Source organism: Typha angustifolia, chromosome 9 (genome assembly GCF_048772165.1).
Source record: "Typha angustifolia cultivar Huaian chromosome 9, ASM4877216v1, whole genome shotgun sequence".
Lineage (NCBI taxonomy): Eukaryota > Viridiplantae > Streptophyta > Magnoliopsida > Poales > Typhaceae > Typha > Typha angustifolia.
This window is the reverse complement of record NC_133247.1, coordinates 5,871,521-5,895,821: the sequence shown is the minus strand read 5'-3', so window position 1 is coordinate 5,895,821 and position 24,301 is coordinate 5,871,521. Positions and strand designations below refer to the sequence as shown.

The window sequence follows — 24,301 nt, the reverse complement described above, 5'->3', positions numbered from 1 at the left end:
TGCATAAGAATTAGTGTATGTGGCCATTGGAAATGATATACTATGAGATTTATAAACCAAGAATTGATTTTCAAATTGCAGTCTGTGTATACGTATGTTTCTTCAATTACATGGAACCAAATAACCAAAGAATTTTTGGCCTTTTTTAAGTTTTCTAAGAAATAGAAATACCTTTCTAGGTGAGTTTTTGCCACATAATCACTGTGCCTTAGTGCACTGTATTAAGAGAATATTTCTTATATAAAATGTTGATTCACTAACTTAAAGCTTATATATTACAAAATTCACCTACCAGGTTATTTATTTGAAAACCGACTTAGAAGAGTTATTTAGGGGAAATATAAAAGGTCAACTATTCTAAACATAAACAACTGTTATTCTTCATTATTCTGTTTAACCAGCAGGAAATGTTAGCATGATCCATGTAATTCTGATAATTTGATTAATTTACTAGCTTTGTCTTAAATTAACTGTTCTCATTGGCTTTGAATTTTGATTTTGAATGGGCACACAGACGAGTTGAGACTAAAATGTGATTTTAGCGAGGAGTAATCTGGCCGTTGGAGGTAATGAGGTGTGCATGATCGCCAAATAAAGGTTTATTTATTATTTTTACTCTTTTAGGGTTAAGTATATTTTATTATTATGTATTTATGCTCAAATTATTTTACCTCATGTATTTAAAAAAATTTCAAACAAGTTCTTATATTTATGACTAAAGTAAGACCGAGTGTCGTGACTATTTTAATCATTTTGTAGCGGTATCTCAAAGACTTGCATATTTTCTCTAACAAACATGATACGAGTATATTTAGTTATTTTAGTACCTTTCAGTTAATTTTAATGAAAAAATTAACGACCCCATTTTAATTATAAGTATACGAACTAGTTTAAAACTTTCTAAATATAGGTAGGGATAAAATAATTTTAGACATAAGTGCATAATGGTAAAAGATATTTAATCCTTTGTTTTATTACCTTTTCATCTCCCTTCTTGATATGTAATGCCTTTCAAATCTGTGATAGTTCTTGTTTATTTTCTAAGAAGTAGATTAACAATTTTCGAGAGTTTTTTTTTTTTTTTGGGTTCTTTCTGTGGTTTTGGGGTTGCCAAATTCAATTAATAGATCATGGAGTTCCAAAGAAAACCCCATAGTTCATAATAAGTTGAAGAAAAGTTTGACGAAATCAATAATTGTCTAATTAGTAATCACACAATCTCACCATTTGAGTGGGCAGTTTGGTCCTTCCATGCAGAGAAGAAAATAATATTATTATTCCTTTGATTGGATATCATCAACATCATCATGCACATCCAATTCATCTCATCTTTCACTTCACTTCCTTGAAGGATAAAGATGTTCATGTGATACTGTCAGAACTCTGAACACAACAAGAGAAGGTTGGAGATGGCAATAATAACCTACTGAAAGAAAGAGCTCTACAGATCAAAATGTTAAATCCTAATTAGAAGCTTTGTAAATCTTTACATCACTACATAGATTAGATAGATGAATACTATGGAGCTACATAGCTTCAAAAGCACAAATGCAACTATGTACTAGCAAAATAACAAGCATGCATGGAATAATGTCCACATATATCAGAGATGTGGAAGAACACTACATTGCAGAAGATTGTCAGAGGCTAAGGATCATTTCAATTGACCAGGATTGTTAATGGTAGTAGCCACATAGCAATCAAGAGCATATACCCTTTTGCACACTGTAAGTCTGTAACAGATCTTTATAATGCTCTCGTTTTAGTGTGCATTTTGCTAAGTCACATGATTCACATTCAAGGCACTTCATAACCAACATTAAACTTGATACCATGCAAAATAAAGTCAGAAGCCTTATTACATAGTAGAAAGAACAGGTGAATCTGAAAGAGGCCGCACTCAGGTCCTCCTTACATCAAAGCACCATAAGCTAGAACGAAAACAAAACTAGTTACATATACCTAGAAAAGGTGAAAAGAGCCGGAGCCGCCTTATTTACATGGTGCTAAAGCTGAGCTCATATGACAGTCCCAGTAGGGATCAACGCATCCTTGATTACCGTGACAATACCACTCTTTATGAAATAGCCATCAGTCTCCCTTGCTGCCTCTTGCACATTATCAGTATTGATGATCTGGAATAGCAAAAGAGCCATTAGAGTGGGTCATTTAACATCTATTTATCAAGCATGCCAGAGTTCATTAGCGAATCAGATGGGATGCAGTGTATGGGAAAAGAGGCTTCACTACTGCAATAGGGGATCATATGAATTACAGGTGAAAAAGAAAAACTTATGATGATTTATTATCAGAACTACTTTAGATGATTATAAACGCCAAAGTTTAAAAAAAATTCCATTTGTAAAATAGAAAAGAGGTTTTTTTTTCTTACACAGAAACCATGAATATCAAACAAACAAATTTAGAAATAGCAGAACTAAGCACTGTGCTGCAGGATTACCATGACATTGTCTCCGATACGAGCGTTCTTATCAATAATAGCTCTCTTGACATGAGAATTCTTCCCGATGCCAATTGGAACACTACCTTTTGCAGCTAGGAACCTCTTATCAGCATCAGTCTGGCAACAAACAATGATACATAAATCAACAGCCTTGTGTTATTGCTTGTTTGAAATTTGTGAATGCAGTACCTCATAGTAATCAGCTCCCATGAGTAACGAGTCTTCTATTATTGCACCCTCAGAGATACAGGAACGGAGCCCGACCACAGAATGGTGAATCTTGCAATTCTTCAAGCAAGAAAAGATAATATTATACATGTCTTGTCTCAAATTGTATTCAGCAGAATTAATTGTACTAAAAGAGTGAAAATGAAACTGAAGATAAGTTAAGTATCTATATAAGAATATATAAGCTAGTAATAATACAGCATTCATATTCAGAGTTAAGATAATGATCTACATAGAATAGCCCTAAAAAGATAAAAAGGCTTAGCAGATATAAAAGAATTTATCTATGGTACAACTAAAACTACAGAAGTAATGCAAAATCAACTTACTTTAATCACACATCCCTCACCAATAACACTGTCAGTGACATCCGCATCAAGCATCTTAGAAGGTGGTAAATATCGAGCTTGTGTGTAAATTGGAGCTGAACGATCATAAAAGCTGCGTACATAATCCAGATTTTTGTTAATGCTAGGTCAGAACTAACAGAGCTAAGTCACATGATCTATTACAAAACACAGTTCTCCAGGAAGCCATCTAAGAAATTTACCTGAAATCTGGAACTGGCTTTTTTGTTATTCCCAGATTTGCATTATAAAATGCCTCGATGGTACCAATATCTTCCCAATAACCATCGTACAAGTATGCTTGTACCTGTAAATGTTTATGTGCACGAGTATCTGAAGTTAGATGCCAAAAAATGGGACTTTTCAACAACAACCAGTACATAAAAGTTGGAGTTAATAGTCTAAATGCTACAACTTATTGATGCTTAAAAGCAAATTACATTGCCATATCGTTTAGGCCACTCAAATTAAGACAATATAGGAAATTAAAATTTTATAAGTACTTTTGGACTTCCCGAACATCTAACTGAGAGGTTTCAAAATGATTAGTGGTAGCAGTATCCAATTGAAAAGCCCAGTCAATTGAGCGAATATCTAAGATTTTCTTTTTAGCAGAGATAGGAACAAATATTTTAAATGCCAAATAACACAATAACAAAAGAAATCTAACATCTGCTACATGAGTCGAACTATGAAATCAGAATGTACATGATTATCAACATCTAAAGAAATAATGATACAACTTCTTGCTGCACAAAAGCAAACTATTTTGCCATAAACTGTTGTCCTTCCTGAACATGTAAATGACAGGTTTCTAAATAAAGAGTAGTGATAGAAGTATGCAGAAACAAAGCATACAAACTACTGTACGTACTCTCTTCCCAATATTTGTCGCACCAGGAATCACTTCACTTCCAAAGTCATTAGCCCCAGGGAACTTGTCACGAAGTAACTGCAACATTATATCTTTGCTAATCACATAGATACCCATACTGGCGATGTAAGGCATCTCTTTTGCTCTCTCGTCATCAAGGCCTAATATAGTGGTATCCACCTGCAAGATAGAGAAATTGAAACAAGGATATCATGATGGACCATTTGTTAGATCCTTATCTGTTGCATGGGAAGAATGAGCTACAAGTATTAAAACAACTTAATGACATACTATCCTCACAAATATCTCAAATCTTCTTAAATTGTTCTTACCTTCATTGCTTTTAGCTGCTCTCCTTTAGGCTTCTCTGCAAATTCAATTATGCGCCCTTCTTCATCAATTTTCATTAGGCCAAAAGCTGTTGCACGTTTTTCATCCATTGGCAATGCAGCTACAGTGATATCTGCATCTGTTTCTCTATGTGCTTGAATAAACTTCTCATAATCCATTCGGTATAAATGATCTCCAGCAAGAACTAGATATTCCATAACATTGTGCTCTTCAAAAAGCCACAGATATTGCCTTACAGCATCAGCAGTGCCCTGCAAAACACAATTCAGAAAAAAATGCAATTAGCTATGAAGGTCTCAATATGACAGAAATATAGCTTCTACTGAGAGAGAATTTGGTTGTGTTTGAAATGACTTATACTTAAGGATCAAGTGACCAACAGCTGAATAAAAAATTCATAAGCACACATGCACATACATACACAGAGTGGGAGAGAGAAGAATTAAGAATTATACTTTACACTTTACATTTTCACTATTTGTAAATCAAACCCTATAATTCAGCGAATATATGTAGAAAACACCATGTTGTTAGATTTATTAGTTAAATTTAATCAAATCAAGTCATACTAAGGACATTTGAGTCATTTTAAAAAAAAAAATTTAGTCATTTTAGAAATAAAATATTTTTACTTAATATAATATTCTCATTGCTTTAGTTCAAATTTAACTCATACTGTTTTTTGGATATATTTGCTAAATTAGAGAACTTGATTTGTAATTAGTGAAAATATAAGATGTAAATTACAATTTCGTTAAAAGATAGGATGTTATATGCAAATTTTCCAAAGATTTAAGATAAGACTTTTATTTATAGAAATTGAACACCATCCCTATTGAAGGAAGGTCAAAATTGAGAATTTCATATTGGCCATTCCACTTATTGTGATCTGAATCAATGAAGATGTGTATGAAATTATACAATTGAATTCAATTAACTGTGCAGCAAGTGATGTGAAATGGATAACCTTAATGGTGGATATGTTGTTTCAATCATCAACATTAGTCTAGAAGCATCCAGTCCCATTGAATTTTGGTTCAGACAAAAAGCATCGATGTGTAAACCTTACGAACATATAAGATATGCTATGACATTTGTATGCATTCTAGAAATTCTTGCTATCCATTTTGCATGCATTTGATGCTTAGGAAGGAGATATCAAGAGGACACTTGGTACATAGCAATGCTCTAAAAGGTGGCCACCATATGCAGGTGGCCAAGGGATTGCATAGCATATATGCAGTACAAAGGCACAAATGCTGATGCATGTAAGCTCAATATTAGTAATCATTAAAATGATACATAATATGCAAAAGAATAGAAGACCTAAATGATAAATGTGAAAGATAGAAACCCCTCTCTTTACAATAATTTGTTGTGCAAGGCTAGTAAAAGTTGTAGTTAAAAATTTAACATATTGACTCCAACAAGTCATGTGGAGGTCCTATGCAGCCTAACCCTTTGTGGGATAGAGAAGGAAAAGCAACCACATATGTGGTCGCTATGCAGGTGCCGCATTTTAGGCTGGTAGCTCCGAGACAATTTTAATCTTTAGATCATATAGGATGTTTCTGAAAATTGGGATGTCTTTGATTTTCCACTGGTACCATTGAGTGTCAAATCAATAAAGCCAATTCCATATATATATATATATATATATATATATATATATATATATATATATATCTATGGAATGCATGTATTTCATTGGTTCTCTATAATTTAAACATGAAAAACAACATCTCAGAGTATTTTCTTTTACATTTTTCTTTTATCTCTTGCACTACTTGAATCAAATGCACCAGTTCATCGTGTGGTAGCCTATGACAGTATAATTTTCCTATATGGTATGGTGCATAAGATCAGGAATTTGTTAAGAGGCTAAGAAAACAAAGCAGAATGAGGTTCCCAAAAGCTTCAAAGCTGCTTCAGTACCAAAACAAATTATTCCTGCTAGCAGACTACAGCAACTTAAGCCTGAATTTGCGGACTCAGTTTTACAACCTGCAACCTTAATTTTGTTGAAGTAATGAAGCATTAGATAGATGAAGCATGATCAGGGTTTGAACTCGTATAATGTATGAAGTTATGTTTGCTGCACTGAGTATTATAGGTTTAATATAACAAAGAAGTACTTCATTTCGTATTATCTTGGTGACCTTGGGCCCTCTATATTGCTCAAATTTGTTGCCACTTACATTATCATGGAATTTTTGGGGAACGGTTCAGACGACAAATCCTCTAACAACAGGATCAAACATGCCATCTTTGGCTCTAGAGCGTGACCATTGACTACACATTGTTTAGTGGGTTATAGCTATTTTAGTACATAACCCATGTATAAAGAAGATGAGATAGCTTGAACCCCAAAGAAATATCAATATGAACATATGGAGTTAAAAGACTATGTCAACCACAAAATTCTCTTTAAAGTTAGGTTTATATGTCCTATAATCAGTGAATTAATTGGGTGCACTAGTGTTGAGAATAGAAAATATTTTTGTGCTACCCATGTAATACCTGAAACCAGTTGGGGTTCTCTGGACTCTGTTGTGCAGCAAGAACTTCCACAAAACCTTCATTCTTGTATCCACCCATGTTACTTCCATAAGCTCGTGATAGATGACGGTTGAGTGAAGCAGAATTAAACTGTGTCAGCACATAAATCTTTGAAATATTACTGTTCAAGCAGTTGCTGACAGGAATATCTATCAGCCTGTAGTTGGCACCTAAGGGAACTGCTGGCTTTGCCCTCTTCTTTGTTAGAGGATACAACCGTGTCCCAGCTCCACCCCCAAGAATTATGCCCAAAACACTCTACAAGGAAAAACAAAAAACATCCCTTGATATATTCTGTAGTGCAGCTTCAATCAGTTATTAGCAGCTAAAATCAGAAGTACGGTTCAAAAAACATCCATTGATACTTTCTGTAAAAAGAAGCAATGAATTTATGGATAGTACTTTCATGTGGTAAGCATGACGAAACTAGTGAATGCAGAGACCATACATTAAACGAACATTTTGTGCTTTTGTTATATGAATATAGGATTCAGATCAACAACTTGTCTACAATGTTCTAACCTAAATCCAGAGAATGTACGAGTTCAACAGGCAGATAAATTGTAGAGTTGTAATCAGATGTCTGCCTTGAATTACGAACACATGCCGGCTTGTGTAATAATCTGGATAGGGGTCCATCCTTTGCTGCCATAGGATACAAAAGGGAAGATGCCCTAATCATGTAAAATCTTCCGATCTTGTTAGGGATGGAACTATGTAAAAGAAGTATTAACTTGGGAAGCCAACGTGTAAGTTTACTTTTCAAGAGATCTTTTTTGTTAACAAGAAGAGTATCATCTAGTCTTCAAGATAACATTAAAAAGAAGGGATATAATAAATTAGATCGATTTCTGTATATCTTAATTAGAACTACACGAATTCTTTTAATTAATACAGTCATCGATGTCCCATCTATCCTGGACTTGTTTACATCAGGCCAAAAACTTATATAAAACAATTTGGCAACCATTTTTAGATATTCCAATCGTAATATGATAATTAATAAGCCTTTCAACCATGCCAGATGAGTAACTTTCTTTTAAATTAAGCAAGGTATACCTTGGCATCTGCAACACTGGTTCTGGATCACTTATTTTAGTGGTGAAAAAAAATCTTACTTAAGACTCATAATTACTTCTAAGATCTACACAGATCAAAATCTAACATCGAAATACATCCAAAACTAAGATTTCATCAACCGCAATTATATATCTTTTACTGCATTCTGGCAGTAGCTTCTGTTCAGTATCAATCATTTAAACATCAGACAGCTGAAAACGAATTTACTAAAAGTAATTTCGATGTCATCAGCAAAAACCATTGATCCCAACCGGAACTTAAATTCCAAACAGCAAAAAATAAAATATCAAACTTTTTAGCGCAACGGCATCTCAAAAACCCAGATTACTCCGCAAGGCAGCACATTTCTACCAAATCGACCAAATCCACGTCATGATCGTAGGGGAAACCACAAAAAAAATCTCAAAAAGATCACTAAACTCGAATTTCCTCAAAATTCGGATAGCACAGAGCAAGAACTCACCCGACTGGCGTCGGGATCGAGGCATGTCTGCGAGCTTCGGGAATCCGAGACCGCCTTCGGGGATACTACGACGGGGGCCGATCTCCGGCCACGCCCGAGCGCCGCCGCCGAGAAGAGGAGCCGCTCACCTGCGACGTGGGAGGAGGAGGATAGCATCGCCGCCTTGGGTCTCCTCCGATCCGAAGAAGGAGACGACAGCGATGGGATTAGGGATTTAGAGCTCGTCGGCATTCTCGCTGCCATCGCCATTGCTTGGGAGTGAGCTCTGGAGAGAGAGAGAGACTACAGAGGAGGTAATTTATCGGCTCGTTGGTTCACGAGGTTATCGCGATCCGAGAAATAAGACCTTCGTGGCCTCACAAAAATGGGCGCTGGAATTGGCCTCAAATTACGAGAATACCCTTCTTCGAAAGAGTTCGGGGGACTTCATTCCGTATATAGAAAAAAGATAGGGGACCACTCCATAAAATAAATAATAGTGATTCATGCCACCAAAGATATTTATTGGGAAGTGAAACGCTAAATGCTCTTCGTTTCCTCTTAATGCACTCGTACTTAATATAATCGGGATTAAAAATATATATAAACATTAGTAAACCTATTATGTATAGCATTACCAAATATGAAAGTATAGGCATAGTTGTCATTTTACTTTAAGATGAGGTATTTGGGCAAAAAGAAAAAATTAATTAATTTTAAAATAGGAAAAAAAAAAGAAATACTCCTGTGCTCGTAGTTTATGTAAATTGTATGTATTTTAATATAGAAATAAAATATTAATTTTAAAACGAAAAAGGTAACTTATTTCACGTTTCTCGTGACTTCCCTTTTTAGTTCACGTTGAGTGATGCATTGCTCTAACCAAAAGTAGAAGGAATAACCTTTTTTTATGTAACGTTTCATCGTCACATCCTAGTACAATGAACGTATGAATCTATTTCTTTTTAGTAGAAATAAAGAGTATATTTTGTTTTTAGAAAAAAAATTAATGAAAGGAAAACATGTTTTTCTTTTGGAAATTTACATTTTACTCCTTGTTATTCCGTATAAATTCACTTTATTTTCTATAGTTTTATTTAATATGGATAAGATTTTTAAAATATAGCAAATATATTGAACATATATAATCTTTTATTACAACTTTGCTATTTAAAATTCGATCGGTATTATTTTAATTGCTCTGAAAAAACTATCTAATAATTTATAACTTTGTCTCGGGTAATGATCTTTAAATTTGTTATCTAATTTAATCAAATGTGATAGAAAAACTTAATAAAACTTCACCATTTTTTAAATCTCAAAACTATAATAAAAGAGAGAAAAAAAAAAAAGAATGTCTTACAAACGTGAGGGCGTCTTTCATACAATAAACACAAAGGGTGGGGTGTAAATTAGAAAATGCATTTGAGACATCGTTCAAACTTGAGAACACAACAACAAGATTAATAAATAAATAGGCCACCAAGGTAGGAGATTAATTTGGTAATGATGCAATTAAAATATAGTATTAGGGGCATTCCAGGACATCCCTCATTTATTCCAAATACCTAGGAAATGAATTAAATAAAAGAGGGGGCCACTCTTTGACCGCAACTTGATAGCCACGTGTCAAGCAGTGGACGGTGGAAGCGAGATTTTCATGTGTTCCCATCACGTGCGCCGGGGCCCGCACGCAACCTTTGGCACGGCTCGTGTACGGTGGAGAGAGGATCTCGGTTGCATCACCTTTTCCGGATCGTCTGCAGCAAGCCATGCAGGAACTTGCTGCAAGCGTGTATTTGACCGCATTTCCTGCAATCTGATCCGGCGGTTGAACTGGTAAGATGCGGACCTTTCAATTAACTTAGCAGCCAATCTTCTGAGTTTTTTTTTTCTTTTTTTTTAATTCTTTTGATTAATTCAACTTTAAATTCTGTGGTTCGTTGAGCCGTAGAGGGAGCTTTGCGGGTACTTGCAAGCCTGGTCGGATTCAATGTGCCTCTTGGGTCATCGCCAGGGACTTCAATGCGTTCTTTTCTATTCACAAGAAGAAGAGCTTCTGCTCCGTGAAGCCAGGGCCAAAGTACAAGAGGCCTTTGCAAGTTTTGTTAAGAAGACAGAGTTACGTGATGTTGATTATGACGGCTTACCATACACGTGGCGCTATAATCAGAAGAGTTCTCGCCATATCTGGGTGCACTTAGATCGGATCCTCGTGAATGTTCACCGGCTTGGCGAGCACCCCCTTGGCTCAACATTGAACCATGCTCCGATCTTGTTCATGGTGCCTTTGTCTCCTTGCTAGATAGTCTGGTCATTCCGATTTGAGTTATTGTGGCTGGACTATGAGGATAGTGATCAAGTAATGGAGAAAGTGTGGACTAAAAGCTCTCATGGCGATCAACTTCATGCCTTCATGCATAAGGTTTGCTCAGTTCGGAGTGCCTTCCGCATGTGGAGTATGGATAATGTGGGCAACTTAGAAAATAATCTACAACAAGCCTCTCAGCTTATACTTGATCTTGAGAGGAGAGATGCCGATGAATAGCTTGATGAAGATGGATTGGCCAACTTCAAATGCTAATACTACCGGAAGGCCTCTCTCAGTTGTTAGATCAACATCAAGTAGTTGCAACGATCAAGGCTTAAATGCCAGGAATATCAGATTCTTTGACCTATTTACAACAATCCCCCGGCAACTCAACCATATTCTCAACATCATGAAGGATGATGATTCTTAGGTGCATGAACCGGTATAGAGGTGAACATGGAGTTCACTAACTTCTATCATAAATTCTAGGGATCGAAAGGGGAGCCCAACCCGGCAAATGAAGGTTGGTCGACACTCCCTACATCTCTAAGGATGATGCTCACGCCTAATCACATTAGTTACCATAGAGGAGATCAAGGCGGCGAATGGAGCATGTGATGTGATTTGGATTACACTGAGTCATTTCGTGTATAGAGCATGTGATTGCGGGGAGGTTGCGTTTGAACGTTCCTTGTGAACAACTGCATACGTTCATATCAATAGAGAATGTAAATTGTGCATTCGAATATGCTCGACCCTGTTTGAACGCATGCGTGCGAACGTCTGCATACGTTCGCATCAACAGAATGTGAATTACGTGTTCGAATGTGCTTGATTTTATTCGAACACGATCAGTAAGAATGTAATGTTTCTAGGATTATTATTTGTTAGTTTTGCTTGTTAGGTTAGCCTCTTAAGATGTGGATGGCAACCTAGGGGATCATTATGAATGAATATTAAATTTTATTCACTTTTTTCTCTACCCTAACTCTTCTCCCTCCTCTTTTAAGCCCTAATCGTGTGTCATCTCGATGCCGGTTACCTCTAATCCTTCTCAACTATCGAGTTCTCCCTCTTCTTTGGGATCTCGACCAATTTCTCCCCTCTCATCCTTATCCTTTCAATATCACGTGCCACCAATTTTATCACCATTATCACCACCTTTATCACCATCACCTATCATCTCCATCTTCACCGCAATATTGCATATTCTTGCCCCAAGTAAAGTCAGAATTTGAAGGGTGTGAATATAAAAAAAATATAGATCAAGAAGATATGGAATGATCACCACTAGTTTCGTAATTTTTTAACTACGAGAAAATATTTTAAGAATATTCTCCTCCGATTGTGCGGGCTGCTTCCCTATATCCGAGCTTGATCAGAACAGACACACGATCCATAACAGCATGCCCAAGGAGAAGGCACTTGGGTTGGACGGGATTTCGATAGAGATTTTCATTTGCTACTGGCATATAATTGGAGAGAGATTTTGGTGAGGCTATTAGATATATTATTTTTTGTTGGCTATGGGTGCAAGATTATAGGTTGATAGCATTGTGCAATGTAGCAGACAAGGTGATAACCAAGGTGTTAGTCGGAAGACTGAAGGACATACTCCCTAAGTTGGTCGGGTTAAAATAAGTCGCATTCATTAAAGGGCGCAACATCATGGATAATACGTTGGCGGCTCAGGAGGTTGCACATTTGATTATCTATGACAAGAGTAGGCTGTTGATAATAATGGTTAAGATGGACATCGAGAAAGTGTATGGCCAGGTGAGTTGGAAGGTAGTATTAGGCATGTTATCGCACATGGGATTTCTAGCAAGATCGTGTGCCTAGATTTGGGCATGCATTAGCTCGCCAAGGTTCACCATCATCATCAATGGCAAACCAACAGAATGGATAAAATCGCATAGAGGTTTTCGGTAAGACGATCCATTATTATCGTACCTCTTTTATACTTATTTCTCAGCTTTTATCAGGGCTGGTCAATGACAAGGAACACAGTAGGGATCTTGTTGGATTCAAAGTTGGACATAACTAGCTTACGCATTTGTTGTACACAAATTACCTTCTCATTACGGCCTAGATTCAATACTTCTATGTTGTTTGTCCTTAACTGATTAGAATAGGATTAAGCACAGAGGCTGCAAATACGGCCTAGATTCAATACTTCTATGTTGTTTGTCTATAACTGACTAGAATAGGATTAAGCACAGAGGCTGCAAAATAATCTATGCTTTTCTGAGGAAACTATGTTATTCACTGTTATGAACCGACCTCAGCTACCCAATCAAGCTCATATGCGGGAAACCAATCCGCGCAGTCAAAGAAAAATATTCGTTAAATATTTTTCTGTAGTTAGAAAATTATGAAATTAGATAGGTTCGTTCTATATCTTCATGATCTACGTTTTTAATATTCAGACCCTTTGCAGATTTTGACTTCAACTAAGGCAAAAATAGGCAAAGTTATGATAAAGGTGAAGATGACGGATGATGGTGATGCTGGTGGTGATGGAATAAATACAGTGTGCTAATATGGGCTGCTTCGGAGCCTTGTCCAAGTGTGTCTACACTTCACAATGAAGTCTGAGCTATATATCTATTTGGCCATGGGGCTAATTGAGAAGGATTATACGCTAACCGTGGAGACCGATTCCAAGAAAGCTATTAGAATCCCTCGTGGAGAGGCTACATGCCCATGAAAATATAGAAGCAGCTAACCAAGTGAAGGGTTATCGTACAGAGGAGGTATTATAGGGGCAAATGACCCAATTCCTTTAGTACTCTGTAACCTTCTTTCTTGTGATACTCCTTCCATTACAAATGAAAGGGTTTTAAATGTGTGTACATCTCCCTTTTTCAAAAAAGAAAGTGCAAATTCTATCAAATATATTGATTGTATTAGAATAAGTTAAATAGATATGTGTTTAATATAATCAGGTTTAGTTTATAAAGTAGTTGCCCTGCTTATTTAATTATTAAAGTTACATATAACACTTTGATAGAAAACTATGAATAACAGTGCCAAATCCTAGTAGATGAGTTACAATGAATGAATGTCCGGGTAATTATATTTTTGGAAGCATATGACATTTAAATAGGAGGTAAATAAGTTACAATGAAATGAGAAGGTAATTCCTTCTCATCCCATTGTCATGTCTTCTCTACGACAATAACTCTCACCTACGATTAAAAAAATAATAAATTCTTTTAAGTACCTAGATCAAATATTTAGTCCCAGCCCGGTTGATTATCCTCTCGGATTAGCTATTGATCATCATTGTGCTTCGTTTATGGACAATGACCAAATTTTTATCACCAATGCCTATAAATAACCTCACTTAGGTAAGATCAAGATGGGTCCTAAATCTATTTTATCCTACTTCTTCAAAAGAGACTTTTCTCCACAGGATCTTAAAGAAGTCATTGGGCTGTCAATAGTTGGTAGTCTTTAGATGGGCTAAGTTTATATAAACAGATACACAGTGTATTGGAAATTGCATAGTGCAAATCTCAAAGTCAAGGCATTGAAGTGGACAAAACTAATGATAATTATTTTATTACACTTTGACTCTAAATCCTAATTTTAAATAAGTTTGAATTTATATAATTCTATTTAGATCACAAATGAGTCTGCCCTTCTATAACCTAAATTCAATATGTTTAACTTAAATAAGTCATTCCTCCCTATGGCCGTAGGGCCTAGGGTTTTCACCTGGTTCCTCCAGACAACCACCGTCGATCTTCTCGCCGGCACCCCATCTTTGTGTTTACATGCTCGCCGGTTATTCCTCCCCTGCTTCTCCCCCGTTGCCCTCCACATCCTTCCTTATCTCTCGTATTTCCTCCCATACAACAACTATTATCCATATAAACCTTCTCGAGCTCCCCTTATCCTACCTTTCCCATCTTCCTTTCTAAACCACATCGTATTCACAAATAATAACCTAAACCTAATCTCTTCATTTTTGCATGCCTTGAATTTTGTTCCATCATTTAGTGCATGTTAGGGTTTCCCTCTCCCACAATGGATGATGCGAATCAAGTGATCCAAAAATTTGCTAATCTCGTTCTTCCACTAGACTCAAGCCCTTACATGGATCTATCCTCTAAATGCCTTTTACCGGACCGTTGATCGAAGATTTGCCTGACGGGCAAACTGCTCTCTTATCGTACTTGAAATCTGCAAGGTTTGCGCTCAGCTCTCTCCAAAGCCTGGTCACTAGAGGGCAGGGCAGGGTTAGGCTAGAAGAGATGGCCATTAACACCTATCTCATAACCTTTCCATCTAAAGAAGATAAATGGATAATATGGGCAGGAGGCTCATGGTGCTTCTCGTGAGATTTATTTATTTTAGCTCCATTTACTCCGGGTTCAACGGTATCATCTTGGGACTTCTCTTCTCGTAATTTTGGATCCAAATACATGGGTTGCCACCGAATTTCATGTCCATCGCTTCCATGAAGCTCATTGTAGAGCAGATAGGATCTGGTGTATGGATAATCTAGAAGATATGACTGCATGGGCCAAGTATATATGGGTCAAAAAAGTTGTAAACCTAACAAAACTTCTTATTAGCAAGATTAATACCAAGCTCTTCAATGGGGCGAATGCAACTATCTCCATCCGATATGAACGCTTGCCAACATTATGTACCTTTTGTGGGCTCTTAGGGCACATGTTCGTGGAATGCGGACAACGGCACTCTCTTACTACAAAAATAAGACTGGAATATTTGCCACCTTTACATGATCGGTTGCTATCCCTCTTGCACCCGAGGTATACAGAACTGGCTTCTGGCACTATTGGTTACACCTCAAAACTGTCTAACTCTGAATGGGGTGGTTCTTCTCCTAGCAGGCGCAAGTCGTCAAGCCCTACACTCTTTATCTCATCCTCAGTGGCTCTAGCCATCCGATTTGATCAATTTGCTCATCATAATCAGCATCTCGAGGCTCAAATTTTTATCACGCCAATGGTTTCTTCTTTTGGTTGCTGTATCAATCACTTTTGCTCTGATTCCTACGGTACAGCAACATCAGAGCAGCGTTGTTTCTCCCATTTAGGAGGCCACGACGCGGCTTATTACTTCATGTGCTGAAATGACAATTCCTAAGGATGAAGTCCAACAACCTAATCAACTCATCTTACGGTCAAATACTACTCTTGATCAACACTTTACTAGGGTTCCGGAACCAAAGTTGTGGCACTCTAACAATCCGAAAGGAAAGTGCAAAGTCCACTATCCTCCACTTGCTTCATCATCCATCTTACTAGTGAAGACTATTGCAAGGGATGTGGAGGTGCCCCTACAATTCACAACCTGAAACAAATCCTCCATGGTACAAGATCTTCCATTGCTTTCTTATCTGAGACATGTTGTAGCACGCAAAAGGCTTCTAGAATTATCTCTAGCCTTCCTATTAAGAAGAACTACAATGTTCCGGCTACTAACAATGCAGGTGGACTTTTGATTATCTATGACAAGAGTAGATAAAATGTTGCTGGCTTAGGAGGTTGCACATTTGATTATCTATGACAAGAGTAGGCTGTTGATAATGATGGTTAAGATGGACATCGAGAAAGTGTATGGCCAGGTGAGTTAGAAGGTAATGTTGGGCATGTTATCGCACATGGGATTTCTAGCAAGATCGTGTGCCTAGATTTGGGCATGCATTAGCTCGCCAAGGTTCACCATCATCATCAATGGCAAACCGACAGAATGGATAAAATCGTATAGAGGTTTTCAGTAAGACGATCTATTATCATCGTACCTCTTTATACTTATTTCTCAACTTTTATTAGGGCTGGTCAATGACAAGGAACACAGTAGGGATCTTGTTGGATTCAAAGTTGGACACAACTAGCTTACGCATTTGTTGTACGCAAATTACCTTCTTATTACGGCCTAGATTCAATGCTATCTATTTATTGACTTGCTTGGACAGTTATTCATGTCTCTTGAATCAAAGGATAAAATTTGCAAATCTCTAGTGTTTGTCCTTAATTGACTGGAATAGGATTAAGCACAGAGGCTGTAGAATACTCTATGCTTTTGTGAGGAAACTATGTTATTCACTGTTATGAACCGATCTAAGCTACCCTATCAAGCTCAGATACGGAAACTAATCCACGCGGTCAGAGAAAAATATTCGTTAAATATTCTTTCGTAGTCAAAAAATTATGAAACTAGATAAGTTCATTTCATATCTTCCTGATCTACGTTTTTAATATTCATATCCTTTGTAGATTCTAACTTCAACTAGGGCAAAAATAGGCAAAGTTACGATAAATGTGGAGATGACGGGTGACGGTGGTGATGGAATAAATACAGTATGCTAATATGGGCTGCTTCGGAGCCTTGTCCAAGTGTGTCTACACTTCACGATGAAGTCTGAACTATATATCTATTTGGCCATGGGGCTAATTGAGAAGGATTATACGCTAACCGTGGAGACCGATTCCAAGAAAGCTATTAAAATCCCTCGTGGAGAGGCTACATGCCCATGAAAATATAGAAGCAGCTAACCAAGTGAAGGGTTATCGTACAGAGGAGGTATTATAGGGGCAAATGACCCAATTCCTTTAGTACTCTGTAACCTTCTTTCTTGTGATACTCCTTCCATTACAAATGAAAAGGTTTTAAATGTGTATACATCTCCCTTTTTCAAAAAAGAAAGTGCAAATTCTATCAAATATATTGATTGTATTAGAATAAGTTAAATAGATATGTGTTTAATATAATCAGGTTTAGTTTATAAAGTAGTTGCCCTGCTTATTTAATTATTAAAGTTACATATAACACTTTGATAGAAAACTATGAATAACAGTGCCAAATCCTAGTAGATGAGTTACAATGAATGAATGTTCGGGTAATTATATTTTTGGAAGCATATGACGTTTAAATAGGAGGTAAATAAGTTACAATGAAATGAGAAGGTAATTCCTTCTCATCCCATTGTCATGTCTTCTCTACGACAATAACTCTCACCTACGATTAAAAAAAATAATAAATTCTTTTAAGCACCTAGATCAAATATTTAGTCCCAGCGTGGTTGATTATCCTCTTGGATTAGCTATTGATCATCATTGTGCTTCGTTTATGGACAATGACCAAATTTTTATCACCAATGCCTATAAATTGTGAATAAGAAGAAACTAATTTATAAATAACCTCACCTAGGTAAGATCAAGATGGGTCCTAAATCTATTTTATCCTACTTCTTCAAAAGAGACTCTTCTCCACAGGATCTCAAAGAGGTCATTGGGCTGTCAATAGTTGGTAGTCTTTAGATGGGCTAAGTTTAGAGGGATTCACAGTGTATTGGAAATTGCATATCTCAAAGTCAAGGCATTGAAGTGGACAAAACTAATGAAAATTATTTCATTACACTTTGACTGTAAATCCTAATTTTAAATAAGTCTGAATTTATATAATTCTATTTAGATCACAAGTGAGTCTGCCCTTATATAACCTAAATTCAATATGTTTAACTTAAATAAGTCATTCCTCCCTATGGCCGTAGGGCCTAGGGTTTTCACCCGGTTCCTCCAGACAACCACCGTCGATCTTCTCGCCGGCACCTCATCTGAACCTAATCTCTTCATTCTATCATTTAGTGCACATTAGGGTTTCTCTCTCCCACAATGGATGATGCGAATCAAGTGATCCAAAAATTTGCTAATCTCATTCTTCCACTAGACTCAAGCCCTTACATGGATCTATCCTCTAAATGCCTTTTACCAGACCGTTGATCGAAGATTTGCCTAATGGGCAAACTGCTCTGCGCTCAGCTCTCTCCAAAGCCTGGTCACTAGAGGGCAGGGTTAGGCTAGAAGAGATGGCCATTAACACCTATCTCATAACCTTTCCATCTAAAAAAGATAAATGGAGAATATGGGCAAGAGGCTCATGGTGCTTCTCGCGAGATTTATTTATTTTAGCTCCATTTACTTCGGGTTCAACGGTATCATCTTGGGACTTCTCTTCTCGTAATTTTTGGATCCAAATACATGGGTTGCCACCGAATTTCATGTCCATCGCTTCCAGGAAGCTCATTGTAGAGCAGATAGGATTTGGTGTATGGATAATCTAGAAGATATGACTGCGTGGGCCAAGTTTATATGGGTCAAAGTTGTTGTAAACCTAACAAAACCTCTCATCAGCAAGATTAATACCAAGCTCTTCAATGGGGCGAATGCAACTATCTCCATCCGATATGAACGCTTGCCAATACTATGTACCTTTTGTGGGCTCTTAGGGCACATGTTGGTGGAATGCGGACAGTGGCACTCTCTTATTATTCGACCTTGTATTTGTGAGTTCAAATGGTTCGCTATGCAATGCTCCCCTATATCAGTATATTTTACTTATCGAGCAAACAACGCTCCTCATCATAACTTGGTGTGTGACTCCCTATCATCTAGGAGCTCACAGGTTGATGTAATTCTAGTGCCGTAATTCTAGTGCCGCATTCTCTCAAAAAAAAAAAACTTATATAAGTCAAATTTTGTTAATCCATTTATGTCTTATAATATATTTGTAACCTGAATAATTAATTTATGATCTAAATAACCTGTTTAAAAGTCACATAAACTTATTTAATTATTGAAGTGCGTTCTTATTTAATATTATAACATGTAACTAAATTAGTCATGTTTGTATTGACGTAAAATTGATCCGAATCCGACTACATTCATTTTGACCCAATTGCCATCTCCAATGTGGGCAAGCTTTATTATCACACCTTTGCTAGATGTGTATATTTTGGCCTTATTCTAGATAAAGACCATGTTTTAGGTTTAATATTACTTTAATAAAAAAATATAAATTTAATAGCAGGTTTAAAGTATTTATTAATTTAAATGTCTTAAATGTCTTTCTCCCCTCGCCCCCCCCCCCCCCCCCCCCCCCACACACATCATGGGACTATGGGAGAGAGAAAAATCATTGTAGAAAATTTCGGTGTTTTCTTTCACGTTTTCTTCTAAATACTTATTGAGTTTCAACATTCCCACCTACTTGAATGGAAATAATGAAAGTTTCTAGCGTTTTAAAATACCCTAAACTTTCGGGTCTAGTTCGGTTTTAGCCTAAGCTTCGAATTTGATTAGTTAATTTTATTTTTTTAATTTTTAATTTTTTAAATATAAAACCTAATTTGATATAAAAATAAATAAATAATGTTTGATTATTGAATTATGTTAGAGAAACTTGAATCTTCTAATCTCAAAACAAATAAGGTCTTATTGTCTATCTAAGAAATCCACATCTTTGGGGAGTAAGATCATCTCTCTTACACTGGGACAGACATAGAAACCTAAACTAGAACCTTAATTAAAGCACGTTTAAAATATATTTTTTTAATAATTAATATTAAATTTAGAGGAAAAAAAAAGTCTTGAGAGAAGTACAACTGCCTTTCATTTATTTTGGGGTCAAAATCTATGGCAATTTAGTAGAAGATGGAGTTCTGAGTAAATTGGCCGGGTGGAGTCTGGAAGAGTTTTCCACATTAATTCCACTCTTAAGTCAATCCATAATTACTGGCTGGCTTCCTCTTGGGCTTTGGATGCTACTATTGATTGGATTTCTAGCATGGCATGATAATTCCTGTGAGAGGAAAGGGAGTAGAAGGAGAGGAATCCACAACTCATTGGATGAGATAAAACCTGTTGTGCTAAAGCTGATAGATTGTTAGCTACTCAAAATCTCAGAGTGGCTAAAATGACAATGAAATGAATGGTAAGCATGGGCCTTTTGATTCTTGGGCCAAGCACCAACTTTGTTCTTTGGGTTTATTAAGCATGCTGCTATCCATATGAGACATAGGATTTCGAGACTCATTGGCAATGGCAATACACCCCATGATGCATATTAGCATATGGGTTTTTTATATGCCTCTTAGACATAAGCAATCCTTTTCTATTAAAATCTTCTTTACAGGGAGCTTCAAATTATTAAGGAGTAAGACGTTGGGGATAATTCTGTGGAGGATGATTTGATATGGACTCTTGACCCAACTGGCAAACCCAGGACGTTCTCTATATCTATAAAGCTCTTTTAAGGGATCTGGGTATAGGGATGATTAGTTACAGGGTCGTGTCATATTTGGGTCCGGTCAATTTCATCCTAATATAAATACGACTCAATTATTAAATGAATTGTATTTGATAGATACTAACACAATCCATTTATTAAATGGTAACACAACATGACCCGTGTAACCTATTTAATAAATAGGTCGAGTTAACATGACAGGACTCATGTAACTCGTTTAATAAACGGGTCATATTAACACAGCCAAATAACACAATAATATTTAATTATTTACTGTTTTACCTTATATAAAAATTAATATTTACTAATTTACTTGATATAAATAGTATATTAGACAATAATCTCTTTTCAATTCAAAATTTATACAATATAATAATAATAATTTCTAAGCATTAAGACTATAACCATGCATTCAATCTAACACAAATACATTCAATCTATTGTATAATAAACTTGCAGTTATACAAGCCATTAACTGATGAATCTTAACACAAATCCAATTTATTTTATTACAATAGTGACAACAACAACAAACGATAACTAAAATTTAGTCCCTATTTCGGCAATGAACTTCCACTCATTCGCATAGGGATCGTACTGCTCGATGGTGAAGATCAGAGATGAAGATGATGAGATTGAATGAGGGGAGGGTAGGAGTAGGAGAGGTAGATCAAATGACTGAAAGCAATGACGATGGCATGAGCGTAGGAAAAGGATGGTGATTCATCAAAGATCTGAGGAAAGAAGATCAATGATGGAGGCGAGGTCACAAGAGGGAGGATCAGATAAGATCAAGCCTTGGGATTTTGAAAAGAGTGAGAGGGTGGGAGGCTCATTGGTGATCTAATGAGAGAAAGGCGAGGGTAGAAGTGAATGCCCATCAAATTAGATCAGGTCTTAAGATTTTGAAGAGGGTGAGAGGGTGAGAGGATGAGAGGGTGAGAGGGTGAGAGGATGAGAGAGTGGGAGTGTGAGAGGCTCGTCGAAGATCTGAGAAGGAAGGACGGTGGTAGAGGAGAGAGGGACAATGGGAGGAGATCAGTGGGCCTTGGGATTTCAAAGAAGGTGCGAGGTGACTAGTGTGAAATAGTGAGAGGAGGGTATTAGAGTGAGGGTGTGAGAGTTAGGGTCATAAGAAGTATAATATTTATATAGCATTGGGTTAGAGGGTTGGCGGGTTGACCTAACCTATACACTTAAACGGGTCAAATGGGTCAATGATATAAACTCAAACATGACTTGCAAATTAACCTGTTTACAATCCGAAATTAATTAAACTAAACCCACACTCAATTAAGAGTCAGGTTATTATGTTATGCACCATATGTGGAATTTTGAGGGAATCATATTCTCACTCATATTCTCACTTATTCTATAAATGCATATGGGCTAATGAGCTATGGAGCATGATGGCAAACCAAGCGGACAACCTATTAGTTAGTCGTTGGGTCATATGGCAAGGAGATGATGGGTACAAACTACTAATACATGGTAGCATAGTTTTGGATACTTTGAAAGAAGAGAAACCATATTGTGTTTCAAGGCAGAGAATTCCAACCAAGATCTTGCCTAGAAGGACTATTCATTTTCTAGAGGAGTGCAACAACAACAATGAACGAAAGAGAAATCATCCATATGATAGGAAATTCTTTCATTGGAGTAGATAGAACTTAACTAAGATGGTGTTGTGATGGGGAAGTAAAGAAGCCCAATGTGGGCTTTGTGGTTCTCATCATGTTGGTGAATACTTTGATAAAGGGACAACCCACCTTGGAGCATGAGGAATGTTATAAAAAAAATTAAAAAGCTAAATTATTTGAACAAGTTTATATTAAGCATGTGTACAAAGAGTATAATAGAGCAACTAATTGGCCGACAAACATAGATAAATGAAATTATCGTTGTATCGGTTATAAAGACATTTGTCCCCATGATTTTTAAGCAATCCTTCAATTTTTTGACTGACTTTTAGTACTAGCTTTTATAACTAGCTGATTTGAAGGAATGATGCCAATTGAATTGAAAGGAGTCACTTATTTTATATACTAGTTTGTCTTCGGTCTATCACAAGTTGCTACTAGATTTTTAATCCATCCTATGTCCTAGATTTAGTTGGTAAGTAGGTTTAGGAAAACATTTAGTGGTAACAATGGATTTGATCAACTTGACTTGATCTAGATTTCATAATAACTCTTGAGATCATTCTGTAATGTTATCAAAGATAGATGTAGAATTTTGACATATCACCTAAATAAAAGCCTAAAATGTTTGTATAATTATCTCGATTCAAATTGAGGTGATTACTGTCATACAAAATTTACAAATTCATAGATTGGTAAAGATTCATAACTAAAGCTGGATTTAAGTCAAAACCACTATAAATATGGATAAGTGACTTCTTAGACTCATTTTAGTATTCCATCTTAAACCTCGAATGTCTAACAAAGAAAAATTACCAAAATGATGCGTACAATATATCATTCTACAGCTCTCACAATACAATCATTGAAAGATTTGGTATTTGTCCACTTATTCTAGCAGTCCAGGTGATTAAACACAAAAACATGAATAAGAACAGTTATTCTCTAAGACAAAAATAGAAAAATAAAAAATAATACTAACCTCATATTATTTTACTCTTTATTATTCCTAATACAACTAGTACATTCTAGAGTAACTCTGATTAATGGATTACCGTTGGATATAATAATCTCATGACTCTTAACATTTTTACTCTGCTTCATGAATCTACTTTAGACCACGCATTGACTTTTAATGCTTCAACAATCGACCCTAGCTCTACTTGGTTTTCTCCTTTTTTTCCCTGTCTTTCCATGTGTCTCTTTGCCGCCATTGATGGCCTTTGCCCTCTCCCTTCCTATAGCAACGTTGTTTAGGTGGAGGGGAAGGCTTTTTTGCTCCCCTAGTGTGAGTGGCGGTGTGGAAGCCTTTTATCAACAAACTCAATGTTTCATGTCTTTCTCACCCTTAGAAGTTCATAGAGCTATGAGTCTTTAATTGCTGAATCACGACAAGACTTATGCTAATTTAGGGCATTTGCGCTTGTAAAACTTGCTTGGGTCGTACTTTATTTTATTTATGTTTTTCAATGTATTAAACGTGAGAGATGGACAGTCATCCCATTTCCTAGGTGAAAGGCAGATAACACTAAGGCAATCTAGTAATTTTAATATGTAAAAAAATTATTATATATGATACATACTATATGTTAATATAGTGTATATATAATTTTTTTAATTGTCTACTAAACATAAAATCTAAACAGAGTCCACTTCCCGCCTCAAATGTGGTCTCCTATTATAGTTACAGTAACGAGGGAAGAGAGCTCATACAAGCCCCTCTCACACGTTTTCCCTTTGATCTGCCCCTGTTTTTCTTCTTCCTCTCAAATCTTCTTCTTCTTCTTTTTCTTCTTCTTCTTCTCATATCTATTACCTATACCACCTCTCCTCTTAGCTCCTCCCTTAGATCACCAAGCTCTAGAGTCTTCGTGTGCCCTCGCCGTTCGCCTTGATGTCAACGGCTACAAGGTTGCTCGTCACTCCAATGCCTGAGG

General features: G+C 36.4%; 1 protein-coding gene across 1 annotated transcript; it reads right to left on the bottom strand.

The window, feature by feature from the left end:
- Window positions 1–1,806: 1,806 nt before the first annotated feature.
- LOC140767478 (glucose-1-phosphate adenylyltransferase small subunit, chloroplastic/amyloplastic) lies at window positions 1,807–8,686 on the bottom strand. The gene is made up of 9 exons (XM_073107404.1): window positions 8,367–8,686; window positions 6,785–7,081; window positions 4,246–4,515; window positions 3,914–4,093; window positions 3,243–3,346; window positions 3,022–3,133; window positions 2,654–2,752; window positions 2,462–2,581; window positions 1,807–2,135 (listed from the first exon to the last, which is right to left on the bottom strand). Exons 1-9 carry the CDS (start codon window positions 8,613–8,615, stop codon window positions 2,019–2,021), a joined length of 1,548 nt encoding a protein of 515 aa, XP_072963505.1. The 5' UTR covers window positions 8,616–8,686; the 3' UTR covers window positions 1,807–2,018.
- Between the last annotated feature and the right edge of the window lie 15,615 nt (window positions 8,687–24,301).